Source organism: Pieris rapae, chromosome 10 (genome assembly GCF_905147795.1).
Source record: "Pieris rapae chromosome 10, ilPieRapa1.1, whole genome shotgun sequence".
In the NCBI taxonomy this organism is placed as follows: Eukaryota; Metazoa; Arthropoda; class Insecta; order Lepidoptera; family Pieridae; genus Pieris; species Pieris rapae.
Window position 1 is genome coordinate 6310727 of NC_059518.1, and position 19282 is coordinate 6330008.

The following is a 19282-nucleotide window of genomic DNA, read 5'->3' on the forward strand; positions in this document are numbered from 1 at the left end:
ATCTGGGTCATAACACACTGGCGATTTTATAAACCTGTATGCTTTCTTTAGTATTGTTTTAACCATGAATTAGGCAAAACTATAATTGCTGTTTTGCTATATATGAAAGTTATGTTTAAAAGGTCAAAAACTTGATTAAAATATTCCTAGTTATATCTTTAAATCCGACGGTATTATATTTCTTAATATATTTGTTTATAGTCGATATAAAACAGCCAGTGTATTATGCTGATTCTATTTCGTTTCGAGATCCCTTAAGCTTGTTAATTTGAGCGTGATATGCGCTAAATTTAATAATAATCTTTGTATTTACAAAATAATAAATTATTGAATTATTAATGAGTTATGAAAAGCTATTATATGAGAGAGCTTACTTATTTAAACTAGACCTATATGTATTAGGAAACCGTTTAATACCGAAAATTTTGTGTAAATATTCGAAATTACTTCATTAATATATGGCATAAAATTGTTTTTAATTTATATTATATTTATTACTTCAAAAATTACTAAATCTATCACAACACATTACGATAGTCGTTGTCATTTAATAAATTTAAAGGGGTAGATACTTTTTTATAAGCCTCAAATGTTTTGTCTCTTTCACTCTCGTGTCACTTCCGAGATAAAGAAGCGAGACAAAACATTAAATAGCTTTTTTCTTTTGAATCCATATAGAAACAGTTAACCTAACTTCTAGTACAACATTTTACTATACGCGAGGAAGATCATTTCTCTATATCAACACCAAAACTAAAATTTATTATTAAAATACAAAACTTCTGATATATTTGTTTACGTCAATGTTTTCCATGTGTATGGATTTACCGCATTTGTCAATAGGCTGAGTTGGCTGGAGCCTAGGGCGGCAAATTTGGAAACTAATTTTTTGCTACCTCATAGAAAACAAAAAGATTTCCGCATAACGGTTTTCTGATGTATGCAACAAATTTTTCCAACACCGCAACAAATCAACCTCTGCGCCTCTTATACAAAGTGTGAGATAAAGGCGCACAGTTGCAGAAAATGTATTTCCCTATTCCCTCTTACCCCTATCCACCTTTGTATGTCAGTCCCTGAGAACTGGATGGTTTGTGTATATTGTAGTCAAAAATCAAACGTGCAATTACGCGCAACGAGATTGTTTTTACTCTAAAAAAACAAACAAAAATAGAGACAAAGGCGACAAAAACTTCGCAGCAGCCTGGAAAATCCGCTGTGGTATTCGTAATACCTCATAGTCCAATTGTAGTCCTCAAATATTTTGTCTCTATCACTTCCGAGATGAAGAAGCGAGACAAAACATATAGCTTTTTTATCTTTTGAATCCTGACAATTTGAGCGCTGCTCAAGTCGAAATCTTAAGCGTAATTTAATAAAATTGATAATTAATATTAAAATCAATTTTCAGATTTAATTAGCAATATTGTGATCATTGTGTTTATACGTTTTATATAAACTTATTGGATTTTTATATATTTATAGTCCTAATGCTGGTACGGGCGTGTACATAACTGTGGCGGGTGCGCACGCTTGTCGTACGCTCATCTCCCATGCGTTTAACAATTCGCCGACTGAACAGCGTTTTGGTAACCTGCAAGAAGCGTAAATGTCAACAGATAAACAGAGAGAGAAAGTTTAGAGGATGGATAGACCATATCAAAAAAGGAAACGGTGTAATGGCTGACACATGATTTAATGAAATAAGGAGAGGCTTTTTTTTTTTTATAGAACAGGGGGCAAACGGGCAGGAGGCTTTTGTCAAAGATAGCCTTTTTTGTTGCTATAAATTGCTGCCAGCTTGTTGCCATGTTGTTAAACTATTATGCACCAGCTGTGTACCTAACTAGGTTCCGTGATTAAACTAACTATTCAACAAAAAATATTTTTTCATCTAAATACATAAGCGACTTTTTATAAAATCACATTTAAAACAGGCGACATTACAACATCTAAGAACTAGGTTTATTTGGTTGAACTAGGTTTTAATGTCGATCAATATGAACACATTTAGGCATTATCATGGTTCAATTTCGATTTAAAATAAGTTGACATTGCCTAAGCTTCAGAGATCATTAGGGCGACTATTTTTTATATGTCCCATCTTTTGACACATGTAAGTCATACTTACCGCTAAGTCTCAACTCTTACCATTACCCTTAGACATGCTTGTTTCCACTCCATGGTTTCCTTCACCATATAAGCAAGTAATATAAAAATCTAAACGACCTCTATGTTAAAAGTTGCCTTTAAAGATTTCAGCCAGTCACGAGGTCACTACAACTCCCTTATGTATATTAAAAAAAAAACATAACATTTTTAAAGTTTACTTACTTGGCACACCGAGCGTCCATAGCGCGTTCAACTCTCGCCAAAAAGGGATGAGGCTGGTCGGGACGAGTGGCCTTGGGCCTAAGTCTGGCCGGGGACGATTGTGGATAATCCCTTGGGACAGACACGTGTACGGCGGCCACACACGGCAACCGGGCGTCGTCTAACTGAGCTGTCAGTGTTATGCACCCCTCGGCACCCATTAATTGTAGGGGATCCAATGAGACCTTTAAATTTTAAAGGTAAGTAAGCTTAAATCATAGTTATAACAATAACAATTATTGGGAGTTAATTATCTTATTAATTCTACTTACAGTTATTTATACATTGTTCAGTTACAGTTATTATGGAAATACATCTTTCACATTCATATTTTAGGTAGTTCATTAGTTTATGTATAAAAATGTCAAAGACTATAGAAGTTACGCAAATTCTAGCTATTAAATATAATATATATACTTTTTGGTGGTACGAAATTCAAACACCTTTGCCGAATAAGTCTTCACTGAATGGATCTGTATTGTTATAACATTTTGTCGGTAACAAATATGTATTTATTACCTTGACTACACGGCATTCTACTCTATGTATTTAATTATGATATTTAACATTCGAATTTCAAATATGTATAACGAAATTTTTTTTTCTGTAAAAGTTAAATAAATAAAATAAATAAATAAAAATAGCCTTTATTACTGATTAACCTGATACAAATATACATTAGATTTATTTCAATTTTCGGTATCAGTTTGCCTTTTGGCATAGGCCTCCCCTAGGCTTTCCCATCCTTGAAGAATTTAGGTTTATTTGACAATATGAAATCTATCTCATTTTTCACGTTCCCGTCTGGAGAAATCCAGGTCCATTTTTTATTTTTGTTTTTCTTATATAAACTATTTAATATCCTAAGGTTATGTGCCTGTGCCAGGTGTATTAGTCTTTGTCCGTTATCATTTCTTTTCCCTGTGCTGAATTGGCCTAGTATGTTATTTTCGTTTGTTAATCTTTTACCAATCCGGCCATTGAAATCTCCCATCAGTATGATTGCCTTGTGTGCATCTGCTAGAGTCCTGTCCAGGTCTTCGTAGAAATTATCCTTTATGTCTTTTGGTGTCAGCTCTGTCGGTGCATATACTTGAATTATTGACACAGTTGCATACCCAGGCAAGTTGATATTTAGTTGTGCAATTCGTTCTGATATTCCAATGAAGGACTGTATGTATTGACTGTAGCATTTTTTAATATGGAAACCGACACCGTGTAGGCCTGGTGTGGTTCCTATATGGTATAATATGTAGTTTTCATGTTGTTCAATCTTTTCTCCCATTCTCCTCACTTCGCTTAGGCCAATAATGCCCCACTTTATAAAACCTAAGGCATATTCCAGTTCTTGTAAAGATTCGTCTGTTCTTAGAGTCCTGGTGTTAAGCGTTGCTATGTAAATACTATTTCTCTTATATTTTTTGACATTTATTTCTTTTCCGTTGTTTTCGTGTGTATTGTCTTGTTTCTGTATGTTGTGTTTTTTGGGAGGGGGCAATCCTAGGGGGTATTGGTCTCTTGCCCCACGGTGACCAGCCGGGTTGGGGCGATTTTCCTTTTCCAAATGTTCTGTGCTTGTAATTGTTGTTTTTGTCCGGTTACCGATGTCTCGAGATTGCTAAGCTTTTGGTTTTGTTGTTTCAGTCAAAGAATGTGATCTAGACCTCATGCATGCGAATGGGTCAGTTCTTTGCAGTTTTGCAGGGGCTACTATATTTTTGTTGTTATCTCCTGACATTTGTTGATGTTGTTGTGTGGGTGATAGTCTTGCCCTCATATACTCAAATGCGTTCGTTTTGTGCAGTTTAGGAGGAGCAATGATCTTTTTCGAGCCACCGAAGTGTATGTTGTCAGGTGACGTCGAGTTTTCTCTCTTTCTTTTTTCTGTATCTGAAGTTTCTCTTATTACAATTTTGTTGTTTCGAATGAATGCGTCTTTTCCATTTTGTTTTTCTTGTTTTAATTTTTCTTGCAGGTTTTTACGCAATTCCATCGTTTCCTTCGAAAAATCTTCAGTTATATAAGTATGTTTAGACATTTTCATTTTATTTTTCAATATTGTTATCTTTTTTTGGAATGACGTAAAAGTTATAAGTATTGGTCTTACTTTTTTCTCGTCTTTTTTCCTTCCCAGTCTATAGTAGTTATTTATTTCGTAGTTATTGATGTTAATATCTAGATTTTTCAAGCTTTCTTTTATTGTGTTAAGTAATTCTTGGTGATTTTTTTCTGTTTCTTTAATACCGTGTAAGATCAAATTATTTTTCTTATTTTTATCTTCTAAATGTCTAACCTTTTCGTTCAATTTTTGTATCTCAGTTTTTAGGCATTTGTTTTCTTCTAAAATTGGTTGTAATTTTTCATCTATGGTGCGCATGATACCTTCAGTTACGTTCTTGGTAATAGTTGCGGTTTGTTCATAGAGTTCTAGTTTCATCATTTCAAATAACCTCACCATATCTTCTTGCATTCCTGTAGTATTCATGTTGCAACAAAACGTTTCACTTTGCGTATATCTATCCTTCTATCGTCTATTGGAACGTAATTCAACCGTTGGCTAGTGCGCAAATGACGTGTTGGTTGTATCAGTATTGTTATAATGTATATTACTGTTCAGCGACGTTAAACTTTATAATAGAATTTGCACATCACCTCTTCACTTACAGTTGATTATGTACAGACAATTTCAGAATGTTTATTGTATAAATGTTATCATTGAATAGCCTGCAGTGGATAATGTCCACTTCTTTTTCTTTTGTTTTTTTTTTTTGTTTATTAAGTAATAGTGTTTCAAATGATTTAATTTGACAGTTTTGCTAATAGTAACAATACTACACTATTCCTGTTAATTTCATACATGAATAACTGTTACTGCCAGTTGCTTAGTCAGGTTTCTTTTAGACAATTTATGTAATTTACAAATGTTTAAAACAGACAGTTGAAGTTTGAAGGTATAACAACTTTATACTTACACAATTCAACCTTTTACTTTTTATACAGTAATTATTATCAATTTAAAAGTGAGATGGATTAATACAACTTCATTCAATTCGTGTGTTAAAAATCTGGACTCTAATTTGGAAACCTCACAACAATACAATACCTAACATATTGCTATTTACAACCAACAGGGTTATGACCTAGCTTCCTGTACAATATTTTATATTTACATTTATATTACATAAACTTATAAACATAAAGTAACAACTTTATACTTACACAATTCAACCTTTTACTTTTTGCACAGTAATTATCAATTTTAAAGTGAGATGGATTAATACACCTTCATTCAATCTATGTGTTAAAATCATTCTATGTGTCAATCTATGTGTAAAAGTTACTCACTTTAAATCTGGAGTCCAGCCTCGCAATCTCTCCTTGCAATACGTCTGGTATTTCTGATACTGGCTCTACGTATTTAGCAATTTTCTGTGGCGCCGGTAAGTTTCTGAAAAATATTATACAAATGTAGTACGTAGATACTTTGTTTATTTACACGTAATAGCACATAATATTTTTAAGATACTACTACTAAGCGGTCACTTGCAGGCCCAATAAAATAATAACGAAAGTGCCAGAGTAGGAAAAGGGGCATGAGTAAATTTTTTACGGATAAAACGTCACAAAGATGTGCAGCGTTTTTGTTGAAAAAAGGGGAGAGAGTTAGAAAGGAAGATCGAGAAATACAGGCTATTTGGATGATGTATTCGTTTAGTAGTTACTTAAATATACTACATCATAAATCGTAAATAGTAAGAAGAGAAGATCAAGAACAATTGTCTTAGCTCAGAGCCGTGCAGTAAATGAGTTAAAGATAAGAAATAGCAGATTTGACTGTTATTGCTTTATATATATTAGATTCTTTGGTAAATTAATTTATAGTCTGTGCAAAACAGAATTACAAGTAGCCTGTGGTAAATGAAAAGATTAGCCAAAGTCCAATAGAGACTATTAAGAAACATTTTCAATTATTTTATAACATGTTTTACTAAAAAATCATTGGCTTCTTACAATAATTTAAATAAAAAAAAATGTCATATTATTAACGGAAAATTAAAGTCGAAGTGTAAGTGACTAATAAATGTTTTCATCGTCCCATTAGACAGAAAGTGGGAATATTGTAGGTAGAAGGGAGAAATGGTCCAGTATTCTATCATTACATTCACAACACGGAAAGCCTGATAGCGGACGAACACATAATCGATGGGAGGATTCACATAGTGGCGCGCGTCGCAAAAAAAGAAAATGAAAGAAAACACCACTTGGCAAGCGGATTACGAGCGGGTGCTAGATATATTAGAAAAATCTTGAAAATACACTAAGAAAATACAATTAATTCAGTAACTTCCTTACTTGATCTCAGGGCCATTGAGCGCGTCAAGCGTAGATCCAAAAGTACGTTTGAGGGTGTGATTTGCAAGCGGACTGGACAAACAGTTGTTCACTACTTCTAGAAGTGGATTGAAGATTTGCTCCTGAAATGTTGTTGCAATAGTCAAACGTTCACTGTAATTTCCTTTCACACCGCCGCACAATCATTTATAAAATATTTTGGAACTAAATATATATTCTCAGGGAAAATAACAGTGTTATTTAAAGTTTTTAAAATCCAATGGTTTGGGTTTATTCATCTTAAGCCAAACAGTAATCTTTCTTCTTTGTAATATAAGTATAGATGAAATACTGATGTATATTTCTTATTTTTAAATCCATTCACTGGTTTGTGGCTTTAAAGAAAAGATAATAAAAACAAGTTTAGTGATCACTAGTTTTGTACATGTATGTACAGGTCAATTTATCTAAAGTCATAAATTGGGATAGATCATAGAATCTTTAAATTGAAATATGTCATAGACTAAAGTACATCATTACAGAACCGTTTTTAATTTGATTATATAAAGGTTGAATATTATGTTAAATTCTGCGTATTTTTTATAAATATTATTTTATAACACTATATTATAAGCGAATACGTACCTTTCCAGGTGGCGGCAGTCCCAGCCCCAATCCGACGCCCTCACTGCGTTTGAAGTCCAACTTCTCCAACACCACCTCACACTTGATAAGAGTCTCCAACGGCATCCGCTTGTTCGGGTTTGACAGGATATCCAGAAGATTCTTCATTTTTGTCAACTTTTCCACATCTAATTTTTAAAATGTGACATGGTAATGTTGAATTGACAGATAGCGGTATAAAAACGAATGACGGATCAATGGCGCTATTTCCTTGGTTGTGATTGGTCAAATGAAATCTGCCGCGTCTGTGATTTGACTAGGCATTTCAAGTAAAAAAACGTCACGCTTCGTATTTTGTTTCAAACCTCAATATCTCTACGTTTATCAAAGTATAAAACATTCAATTTATTTTTTTGAGTAAAGCAGATCATATTTAAAATACTATTTAACTTATACTTTAAAAAGCATATTCGAAATTTCTAATACATTACTGAAATTCTTGAAACAATAAAGCATCAACTTTAACTATAACTATAAACATTTTTTTTAAATCTATTAAATAAGTTAACTCACTTTCTCCTTCGTTAACCATCCTCATAACCATGCGACGTAGCGGCTCTATATACTTGGATAGCTGGCGGACTTTCTCCCTATAAGCGGCCTCTTCACCTCCTGGGGATGCCACGCTTGCTCCCACTGGGGTATTAAGAGATGATGATGGCGACGCCACCATTCCCATATTTACACTAAAAAAGGTATTTTCATAAAAAAACAAAAGTTTTGTACAGTTTTTAATAATACTGACAATAATCGATTTAGCCTTAATATGATGAAAAATAGGTACTTTTATGTTGTAACGAAATAGATCAAATGCAGGTATTGTAATAATATATATAATATATGAGGTAGGCGATGAGAAGACTAATAAATTGCTGTCATTACTTTCTTTAAGAATGTCCTCCCCTTCTGCCACAAGATATTCACAATTGTTTCATGCGCCTCGTACGAACACGAATTATCTGTGCATTACGTCAATGTTTCGGGTTTTAGCTAACTACTATACAATTTATGAGGATGTTGACATTTTCCACCTAACAAAAGAGTGTGTGAGAAAATGTTTTAGGATGCGAGAGATCTTTGACTTTATTTAGAAGTAGTAACAAATACATTTTTCCTTAAAATAATAACTTGTCTTTTGTTAATGTTTAATTTAATTTTTATCTATTTATGCACTTAATTGACTTATGTTTTCTGTTTCGTATATTATCATATGACATAGATCATCTACGACCAATGTCTCTCTCGATGACATCGATGGACGTAGAACAAACACAATCAATAAACGTTAAAAATCAGACGGTATATAAAGTTGCAATCGAGCCTCACCGTTGCTGAAGACCCATATGCGAAGCAGAGGGCGAAGGGCTACCAGCGGCGCCGCCGCAGCCCCCTAACGTCGACATGGGAGATGCTAGAGCTCCAGTTAAAACACCTCCACCTAATAATATTTATAGTATATTATAATAGTTTTCTTTGGTACAACACAAAATGGTTAAATAGTTTTTCCGCATTAGACAATATTTTATATGTTTTAACAGCAACAAATTCATGTATGTATTTAAATGTTTACATAATATTATCAGTGACACAATAATAATTTAATAGTTTCTAATTGAAACTATTAAATTGTTATTGTGTCAAAGTGAGCTATGACATCTAAAAGAAATATATGATCAAAAATATATCAAACTCATATGTTATTGGGCTGATATCTCTATGTGATTATTATATAAAATACACAAAAACATTGTTTGTGACATTCCTTATTAACATAGCTTGCTGAACATGATTGATATGAGGCCAAGACTTCATATAGGGTGGTATTGTCAATGAATTACTATTGTTTTATTAGTCATAGAAGATTACCCATAGAGACAGGACTGGGTCCACCCATATTTGGTGAAGATGCTGAAGGGGAAGGACTCTGACGTAGAAACTGGTTGGGTGGCGGGCCACGGGCTGTGTATCCTCCGCCCATCATCACATCTGGTTTGCCACTCGCTCGCCCATGCATTTGTAGCATGTTCATATTAACCATCTGGCTATTACCCATTCCACCTACAAGATTTTAAAATTATGCAGGATGAAAAAAAATTTATAGTTTTACACCATTTGTTAAAGTTATATGTAATACAAATTGATTAAACATTCCTTCAAATAATATTGCCTAATATTTTCAACACTTACCCATTTGATTAGACATTTGGCCCTGCATGGTGTTCTGAACCATTTGCCCACTCATGCCACCAACAACTTGATTACACTGCATCTGACCCATATTATTTCCACCAGACATTGGCATCATATTGGACATGGACATATTAGGCATCATTGATTGCATCCCTCCAGCTCCCATATTCTGTTGCTGTGACATAGAATTACTCATGCCCATCCCACCAACCATATTACTACCCATTTGCCCTTGATTGGGGACCATTCCCATGGGCCCTCCAAGCTTCGACTGCAAATGCATATTTAGTTGAGGTCTTTGATTCAAGGTTTGTAACAGGTTGGTAGCAGTTTGGGACTGTGGCCCCCCTTGTGATACAATTGGTCCTTGTGGTCCCATTTGACTTTGCATAGCCATCCCTTGATTAGGGCCCATGACACCCTGCTGTTGCATTTGACCTTGACCCATGTTCATCATTTGATTTCTTGTGCCTTGTGAAGCCATATTTTGTAAAGCATTTATGGGGTCTGTGGCCATACCTGGTTGACTGTTAGAACCTTGTGGTGGTGGTCCAGGCTGATTTTGAACCTGGTTATTTGGTTGATTTTGGTTTGGACCTTGCATGCTAGGTGCATTGGGGTTTTGCTTTGGTTGAGCTAAAATTTAAAATAATAAATAATTTTTTTCAACATCCTATAAGATGAATAAATACCTATGTTAAACTTTGTTGTTTTTTAAACTAAATGACTGTAAGAGATTATAAATATTGAAAGATATAAAACTTGTAAAGTAATAGACAAACAAGCTTATATAACATATTTTATTTTAATGTTATAATGATAAATATTTAGTTTAAATGTTATTAAACCTATTTTATTATCTAAATACTCACACATCTCCCTAACATGTAGAATAAGTTTAGCAATCATATTCATATATTCCTCTCTGGTTTTCGCTTTCATAAAAACATGGTTCTCCATCTCACTGCTGTTTCGTGCTACCTGCATGCCTGATTTCTGTATTACTTCCTCACTAAAAAACAAACAAGGAATATACAGAATATATCTTTAATTTTTTTCGCATTTAAGAAAAATATTTTATGCAACAAAATGCATAAATATGGACTATATACCCGCATTTATGTATTTCTTAGGAATTAAGTTAATATTCAGCAATCAAATGATAATAAGATGATGCATAAAAATTACTATAGATATTTTAGACTTTCATCTAGAATTGACAGTGGAAATATTAATTGATGGTAGTACTTACATTTTAGCAACAATTCCTTGCCGCGAAGCCTGAGTTCGCCAATTATTATCTTCGCCTGGCATTGCGTTCATATGTTTTAAATTTAAATTATCCATTGCGATGGATCCAACAATAAATCAATAAAGATGATTTCAAGACGCACCTCCCGATATGCTTGTTGTTCTATATATATGCAATTTAGATTTAATTCCTCAAATAAACAAATACACAGTTTTTATATGGTCAGATTATTTATCATCAAGCGTTGATTTAAATAAATTCGAAAACAAGGAACAACACAAGTCACAAAATGCGATGAAGATTGAAGTATTAGTATACACAGTTACACACACAGATATGAAGTATGAACTAAAGATTATTCATTACATACCTATAGCTTTAGTAGCCTTCAAGTAAGAATAAACATAGAAACTAAAGTATACTAGTCTGTGGTTCACACATTAATCTTCGTATTATAGCTTCCGAACGTAGATAGTGTATAGAACTAGATGAGCTTCTAAAATAACAATAATAACTAAAGAGAGAAGGTATTATTAACAGGAAATACTTAAGCGCGAGCGAAACAGAGTATCAGTGTTTCTGTCTCTATTCGCGTATCAGGTTTTATTTGTATGCTACCGGGCCCTTGGTGGCAAACGAGTTTTACTGATAAATCTGTGAAACCCATCTGCTCTACCTAATACACCACGGACTTCCTATAATGGAAGTCTGTGGTGTATTAGGTAGAGCAATGGTTGTGTAGAGTGTTTGGGTGTGGTTTAATTTAACATAACTGATTAATATGCGTGTGGAATAAGGAAGCACGCCCTGAAAAAAAAATTGTGGGGTATTTCTTATGGTAAAAATTACCCCAAAAATGTAGAAAAAATATCTCATGGCAATATTAGTGGCATATTGATATAAATTATGAAGTTAAGTCGAGTCATTCGCTATCTCACACGCTGTACGCTGATGCCTGGTTTATACCAAAGGTATAGGTAACGCCACGAGTTATGAGCGCTCGCTAAATTTCTAATGGCCGCGCGGCCCTAGAATTGGCGTTGAACTATAAGCATAATCAAATAGGTATAGTGTAAATTAATCTAATTTTGCCATTACAAGATTTGTGGGTAGCTTTAAAGTAAAAAAAAAAAACACTTTATTTTAAGTAAGTAATTTATTTCAAATTCTAGTCTCAGTCTCAGTTGAGGTGTGTTTTACCTCTTTTAAAGTACCATCTAAAATATCTGTTTCCTTTTAAATAAAACTATTTACACTATAGGTAAACAATTTTTACTGCGACGAAACTGAAAAAACTAAGAGCGCAACTGTACTTCGAGGACCAGAGACGACCATACACAGCGCGGTAACCGAAAGCCGTCGCCCCTCACCCCGTACCGCCAAACGGACCCAAAATCGGCTTCTGCGCATTCAAGGCCACCGCTCATTACTCGTGGCGGTACCTATACCTGGTTTATAACATACTACAAAATATAGTATTTTTCTATTACTACTGTACAGCTAATATGAAGTTTTTATGTTTATTATTAAAAATTAAACCTGGAACATAGACTTGCCAAAAAATTCGCTTTCAAAACATTAAAAACACAGAGATATTATGTTGATCCCTTAAATTCTTTACCCGTACAAGAAATGAAAGACCAAGGCTGACAAATTAAGGATTTTCTAAGGATATAAATATTATCGGTACTCTTTTATCTAATAGTTCAACTACCCATACCCTCCTTTATTTTATTATTCAACATCCCAATATTTTAATTTTTATACATCTTCATTATAACAAACGTTGTTATAAACGATTCTATGTAATTTAATATTTTACAAGAATAATAACACAAAACATATAAAAATATATTTGGTAAGAATGTATAATAATTATTTTCTTAGGTTTACTGTTTTTAATTTATCTCATTATCCCCATGTTTCTCAATGATGGCATACAGCAAACAAAATCTTGGCTGTGGCAGTTAAGCGTAAGAATAACACTCTGTGGGAATTTGTTAATTGTTTATACCGGGAACCATCGCGAAAATCAAAACGTCAAACCAGTTATTTAGTAAAATTAAGTTATTTCTAAAAAAAGTCTAAATAACTATTTTATATATTATAATCGTTTATTCTGTGAGCTATGGCATCAGCAACGGTTCTTCGTGTAAAACGAAGCCTTGATGATAACCCACAAGATGCTTTAGTTCTTCTTTGTAAGCGTAGAAAAACAAATGAAGAGGAAATCTCTCCCTCTCTCTTCGTTTTCAGGGGAAGTGTTGATAATCAGGTGGATACCTAGTTTATAGTTGTCACTATAGGAGGTTAATGCCAGTGATAGATATAGAGATAATAACACAAAGGCTAGGGGTTAGACAGTAGCTAATAGCTTTATGCAGACAGCTCCAAACTTGTTCACAAAATACCTGTTTAAAAAAAGGGAAATGTATGTTGATAAACTTTTATACCAGTTCCATTTGTTTTATTTGATTAGCAGTTTGGTTTGCTTGTAAGAACAAGGCTTGCTTGTACAAACAACTGCAATAAGAACTTTTTCCGTTAAGGAATTTAAATTGTATACATTGACCTTATAATCCTTTCAAGTGTTAGTCTTTAAACATATATGTATTTAATTCATATATGTTTAAAGACTAAGTCAAGAAAGTATTGAGCTAAAAGCTCTAGGAAAATTCCATTTACTGTCACTTCTTACTTTGGTTTTGTATTACATATTCTAAGAAGTATATTGTCCCTAGGAAGCAGCTGATGTTAAGGATATAGTGCCAAAAGCTGATTTTAAACTAAAACCAAAGACTGATGTAGATGAAATAATAAAAAAGATTCGTCAGGAACGAAAAGAAGCTTCTGGAAAGAATCGCTATGAAGTTGTGAATTGCAGTAGAGGGTTAGAGGAAGACTCCATAAATTTGGTAGATTTACATCAGCCCAACTTACTATGTGACACTGCTAAATACACATATGATTTATATACATCAGTGAAGAAGGACTTTGACATATCAATGATTGATAATTTAGTTAGGTTGGTATGTTTTTGTTATGAGTATCCTTGTGAGGGAATATAGGTCATGAAACATTGAATAAATCAACTTCACCTTCTATACAATTTAATTTGTGACTCTTACTTTGCAGTATAGAGAACTATGAAACAGATCTGATCCTGGATACTTATAAGGACAATGGTTTATCCTCATCAGATGCTGATGATGATGATGACTCTAATGATGAAAATAACTGGCGTAATGACTATCCTGACTCTGAACCTAGCAGTCTTGATGAAGATGACATGGTTGCTGCAATGAAAAGATGTGATTTAGGTATTTTTTAAACAGTAATGTATTTGCTATCAAAGTATCACACCCTAATTAACTAAAAATCATGTCTTCTAGTCTTAATCTTTTAGCCTTAGTTAATGTCAATTGGCAAACCTGTACTTCATTTTGATTACTTTCAGATGATCTATCCACAGATGAAGAAGGCGATATATACACAGATCCACCAGATTTATTAAATGATGATGTAAAAAAGTATGGAGCTGCATATGCTAAATATAAAGCAAAGGTGCTTGCTGAAGAGAACACTATCATTGACAGTAAAAACTTAATTCATTCAACAAAAATTAAGGATTTGGATGAGGAATCAATAGATGGTTATAAGGAAGAGAGTGATGATGGGTTTTACTATGGCCAGGATGAAGATTCTAAACAGTTCTGTGAACAATATCCTGATGAAGTCTATAATCCTGATTGATAGAAAGGTTGTTCTTTTGATATTTATTTAAAATTTCTCAGTGAAACTGTTGGTGGAGTTGTAATATGTTTTAAATGAATATATTTTCAATATACAAAAAACTTTCATTTCTATGTATAGTATTGTAATTTGATTTATATATTTTACACAGTTTTTGTGTTGCAACCAAACTACGTAATTTTTACATAAATTCTGTTTGAAATGGTACAAAAGTTTGTGTTAAATAAAACGAAAGTATTTAATATCAGATAAATAATAATTTATTGTCTGGCATATTTACACTATGCGTTACATCACTATCACTTACATTCCCTGAAATTATTTTACTCCAAAGACAAAAATACACAAATCATTGCAAAACAGTTTAGACGGAGGTTAATAATTTGATGCATATCTTTTTCTTGTATAAGGAACAACATAATATATGCGTTATGCTAAACCTGGCTTTCCACAGATGTTTTTCGCTTTTGGAGTAACATAAATCAATATTGATGCATAATGTCATTTCTATTGATAAATCAGCAATAAACTTTGGATTAATGTAAGCTGTTTTATTCGAGTTTTTAAATTTATTAAATGGATTATGGCAGCACTTCAGGATTTAACGTCATCTGTGTAACACTAATGAAATTTGACTGAGGTACTATTGCTTGTTAATTACGTGGATGAACATACTAAACCAAGTTGAAATAAAAATATTGTATTTTGAATTTTGTCATATCGCACATCCGCTCAAATAACGTCATAACTCGATAAAATGTCAAATGACTTTAATTGTACCATTCGTATCAGAATAACACATACTTCATGCTCATAAATCGTCATAGACGTAGTTCAATTATTTGTCCCTAGATGGCACTTGTGACGTTCTATTGTTTACCGAAAGTTGTGCCGCGGCGAACATAAACAGTGTCATGTTACGACTTGCGCGAGGTGGTCATACGGGCGTTGTTCAGTAAAAGTGAATTGTGTCGAATCAAGACAGTCTTTGTAAACGAGGTAAGTAACATTTTATTTTCTTTTTTGCAACTAAACTGATGCTTGTCGAGTTATGCCAGTATACGTGATTGAAACAATTCAATTTACACATTTGTTAATCACTAATAATGACCTATGCAGAGTTATGGCGGTATACGTGATTGAAATTATATTATTAAACATGTTTGTTTATCACTAATACTGACCTATGCAGAGTAACGACGGTATACGGGATTGAAACAATTCAATTTACACATTTGTTAATCACTAATAATGACCTATGCAGAGTTATGGCGGTATACGTGATTGAAATTATATTATTAAACATGTTTGTTTATCACTAATACTGACCTATGCAGAGTAACGACGGTATACGGGATTGAAACAATTCAATTTACACATTTGTTAATCACTAATACTGACCTATGCAGAGTTACGACGGTATACGTGATTGAAATTATATTATTAAACATGTCTGTTTATCACTAATACTGACCTGTACTAATGTATGACAGTATATGTGATCGGGATGATGGCACAATATGTTTTATTAGATAATAAATCTGAATTATGTTGAATTTTGACTTTATTCATAAATAAAACGACTGAAAATAAAACTATGTGTCAGCAAGAAAACTGATTTGTCTTCAATTATGCTCGTGTTTTTGACTATGATTATTAATAAAGTGATAGATTTATTAATTTAAAATTATCGTATAGTGATAGTATAAAATTATTTTAGGTACTGTTTACGCATAATGTTTTTTTTTAATTCCCTGAGGCCACATTGTTGTTTTTTTTTTAGTTTAAAACCTTAAAAAATGTTTAGGTAGGTATTTAATTGTTTTTAACTAATTGTGTTGTTCATCTTGTTCTCAGGTGTTATTCGGTTTGGCGGTGTCACTTGTAACTATGTCCAGATCCAGAAAAATATTGTCATTATGTCTGGAACCCAATGACCATCATAACACAGTAACTGATGACTTGTCTATTGTGGCGGAAGATACGCAACCAAAAGATGTAGAAGAAAATTGTGACACGTCAAATAAAGAGAATACATATCATATAAATGAACCTACTACACACATTCCCAACTTACAGGTAGAATGTAATAGAATAGAGAATGAAGACTGTAATTTGCAAGAACCCGAATCTACGGGTGAAGAAACAGACGATTCTGTTAAAGATCGTGATTATAAATTGTCTTCCAAAAAGCGTAGCAAGAATTTAGTAGTTTCTCGTCAGCGATCATCTAGTACTTCATCTACAAATTCCTCTTCGTCTAGTTCATCCTCATCTAGTTCATCTTCATCTAGTTCATCCTCTTCTGATACTCCTTCGTCTAATAGAAATTCTCCAACATCTACCTCTGTACTATTGTCACTTAATAAACAAACAAATCAAGACAACAATGAATGCTTGCCTTCAACTTCCAAAGAAATTAACTTAAATAGTATTCATTCTCCAATACCAAACGAGACCGTAGTACAGGGAAATTTCAATACACGTAAGAGACGCCGTGGAGAGGCACAATGGAAGCAGAATATAACAAAAGTTTTACGAAACTCTGGATTACCCTATCAAACGAAGTCCGGACGAAATATTTCTAAGAAACAAATGAAACCAAGTTGTGGAGAAGGTTGTAGACTTAAATGCAGCTATTTTCTTACCGATGAAATAAGAATTCAAATCTTTGATTCTTATTGGGCTTTGAAAGATTTAGAGAAACAGAGACTATTCATTCACAAACACATACAACAGATAGAGATAAAGTTTCGGTCTACCAAAGCACAGAAAAATCGAAAAATCAACTATGCATTTTACTTTGAGGTTGAAGGTTCATTAAAAAGGGTTTGCAAAACAATGTTTAAAAATACATTGGATATTAATGATAGAACAATTAGAACTGTAACAGAGAAATCTACTGGAGGATTTTTGAAAGAAGATGAAAGAGGGAAACACGGTAAACATTATACTGTAGGTGACACTATAAAAAATGATATAAGAAATCATATAAAACGTATACCGAAAATTGAAAGTCATTATTTAAGAGCACAAACAACACGAGAATACATTGATGGAGGAAAGACTATATCTGACTTACATAGAGATTATGTGAATGAATGTAAACAAGATGGACGCAACTTTGGAAACTACGTAATGTACAGTCGTATTTTTAACGGTGAATTTAATTTAGGATTTTTTGTGCCAAAAAAAGACAGATGTGAATTATGTGTAGCTTATGAAAATGCAGTTCCCGAAAGTAAACTGTTGCTCAAAAAAAAATATGATGAACATTTAGTGGACAAGGTTTTATCCAGGGAAGAAAAAAAGCGAGATAAAATAGCCCTAAAAGAAAACAAAAACCTGATTGTATCTGTATACGATTTACAAGCAGTTTTACAGGTACCTCGTGGTGATGTTTCTGTTTTTTATTATAAGAGCAAATTAAATAATATGAACTTTACGATAAGCAAATTGAAAGCAGAAGAATCGGGAAAAAAGAAAAAAAGGCAACAGACTGAAGACGATAGTTACAATGGAGACACTATTGTAAATAACAGTATTACCGATTGTTATTTTTGGCACGAGGGTCAGGGTAATCGGGGTTCAGATGAGATTGGTAGCTGTTTGCTTAAATATAATATAGAAAAAGAATTGCATGATTACGAGGGTGACCAACTAGCTGATATAGTTTTTTATTCGGATAACTGTTGCGGCCAAAACAAAAATAAGTTTATTGTTGGATTGTACATGTATGCAATATTGAAGTTTAGTAATTTAAATTCTATTACTCATAAATTTTTGATAGCCGGACATACGCAAAACGAAGGTGATGCCATACATTCGGTAATCGAAAAGCAAATAAAACGTTCCTTGAAAACTGGTCCAATTTACGTGCCAAGTCAGTACGTACAAATAATTAAAGAGGCTAAGAAAACTGGGGAACCACTAAGAGTTAATGAACTATCACACACCGATTTTATTAATTTAAAAAGATTAGTTAGTGATCTAGGTATTACTACTTTAAATAAGCTAAAGATTTCTGAAGTTAAAATGATGATGATTACCAAAGCCGCACCAAATATTTTAAAGTACAAAACGTCGTACACTGACATTGAATGGTCTGAAACTAATTTACTTTCTCGAAATAAAAAAATAATAGTTCCTGATCTAAAGCAAGTTTATGCTGCTAAAATAGAGATTAAGGAACGGAAAAAGAATGACTTAATGACATTACTTCTTAACAACCACATTCCTAGTTTTTATGCCAACTTTTATAATAGTTTATAAGTTTAATTATTTTTTATTACACTGTCTACTCTCGTGTTATTGCACAGCTGATTGTTATAAGTACTTAAAGTATTTTATTTTGATAGAAGTTCATTTTTAGACTTACTGTTACAAATTGTGATTTTAAATAAGTATTGAAATACCTAGATTATTTAATTTTCATAGAGTGTTTATATATTATAGTGATAGAGTGTGAATTGTTTATTTTTCAGTTAAGACGTTGTAAATTATAAGTTCCTTAATTTGATTTATTTTTTCAATGCTATAGAGGTGTACTACCCTCGTTTTAATTAAACTGTTGATCGTTTTGAAGTACATAGATTATTTAATTTTGATAGAAAGTTGTTTTTTTTTCAGTTATAAGTTTGAAAATTTAATTGTCTTTATATAAAAAGGCATTTCAAAGTCTAATATGTGTGTAATACA

At 32.8% G+C, this 19282-nt stretch overlaps 3 protein-coding genes across 3 annotated transcripts; 2 read left to right on the plus strand and 1 right to left on the minus strand.

Moving 5' to 3' along the window:
* Window positions 1–903: 903 nt before the first annotated feature.
* Window positions 904–11152, minus strand: LOC110992298 (mediator of RNA polymerase II transcription subunit 15). Its single transcript, XM_022258054.2, has 11 exons — window positions 10832–11152; window positions 10452–10591; window positions 9577–10215; window positions 9256–9447; window positions 8716–8827; window positions 7903–8075; window positions 7351–7517; window positions 6727–6848; window positions 5719–5821; window positions 2335–2558; window positions 904–1594 (listed from the first exon to the last, which is right to left on the minus strand). Exons 1-11 carry the CDS (start codon window positions 10924–10926, stop codon window positions 1480–1482), a joined length of 2082 nt encoding a protein of 693 aa, XP_022113746.2. The 5' UTR covers window positions 10927–11152; the 3' UTR covers window positions 904–1479.
* A 1684-nt stretch (window positions 11153–12836) lies between these two features.
* Window positions 12837–14908, plus strand: LOC110992297 (probable RNA polymerase II nuclear localization protein SLC7A6OS). The gene is made up of 4 exons (XM_022258053.2): window positions 12837–13106; window positions 13573–13856; window positions 13967–14151; window positions 14289–14908. Exons 1-4 carry the CDS (start codon window positions 12960–12962, stop codon window positions 14582–14584), a joined length of 912 nt encoding a protein of 303 aa, XP_022113745.2. The 5' UTR covers window positions 12837–12959; the 3' UTR covers window positions 14585–14908.
* Window positions 14909–15301: 393 nt separating this feature from the next.
* Window positions 15302–18997, plus strand: LOC123689523. Its single transcript, XM_045629884.1, has 2 exons — window positions 15302–15583; window positions 16442–18997. The coding sequence occupies exon 2, from the start codon at window positions 16475–16477 to the stop codon at window positions 18854–18856; it is 2382 nt and encodes a 793-aa protein (XP_045485840.1). The 5' UTR covers window positions 15302–15583; window positions 16442–16474; the 3' UTR covers window positions 18857–18997.
* The last annotated feature ends 285 nt before the right edge of the window (window positions 18998–19282 follow it).

What these genes read in the sequence shown, in the direction of transcription:
- LOC110992298 (XM_022258054.2), bottom strand. Translation starts at nt 10,926, where the DNA reads ATGGATAATTTAAATTTAAAACATATGAACGCAATGCCAGGCGAAGAT. An exon ending in CCAAATGTCTAATCAAATGG is followed by an intron (nt 9,448 to 9,576) that starts GTAAGTGTTGAA and finishes AAAATCTTGTAG; the next exon opens with GTGGAATGGGTAATAGCCAG. An exon ending in GGCTGGACTCCAGATTTAAA is followed by an intron (nt 2,559 to 5,718) that starts GTGAGTAACTTT and finishes TAAAATTTAAAG; the next exon opens with GTCTCATTGGATCCCCTACA.
- LOC123689523 (XM_045629884.1), top strand. Translation starts at nt 16,475, where the DNA reads ATGTCCAGATCCAGAAAAATATTGTCATTATGTCTGGAACCCAATGAC.
- LOC110992297 (XM_022258053.2), top strand. Translation starts at nt 12,960, where the DNA reads ATGGCATCAGCAACGGTTCTTCGTGTAAAACGAAGCCTTGATGATAAC. An exon ending in GGGGAAGTGTTGATAATCAG is followed by an intron (nt 13,107 to 13,572) that starts GTGGATACCTAG and finishes TATTGTCCCTAG; the next exon opens with GAAGCAGCTGATGTTAAGGA. An exon ending in ATGATTGATAATTTAGTTAG is followed by an intron (nt 13,857 to 13,966) that starts GTTGGTATGTTT and finishes CTTACTTTGCAG; the next exon opens with TATAGAGAACTATGAAACAG.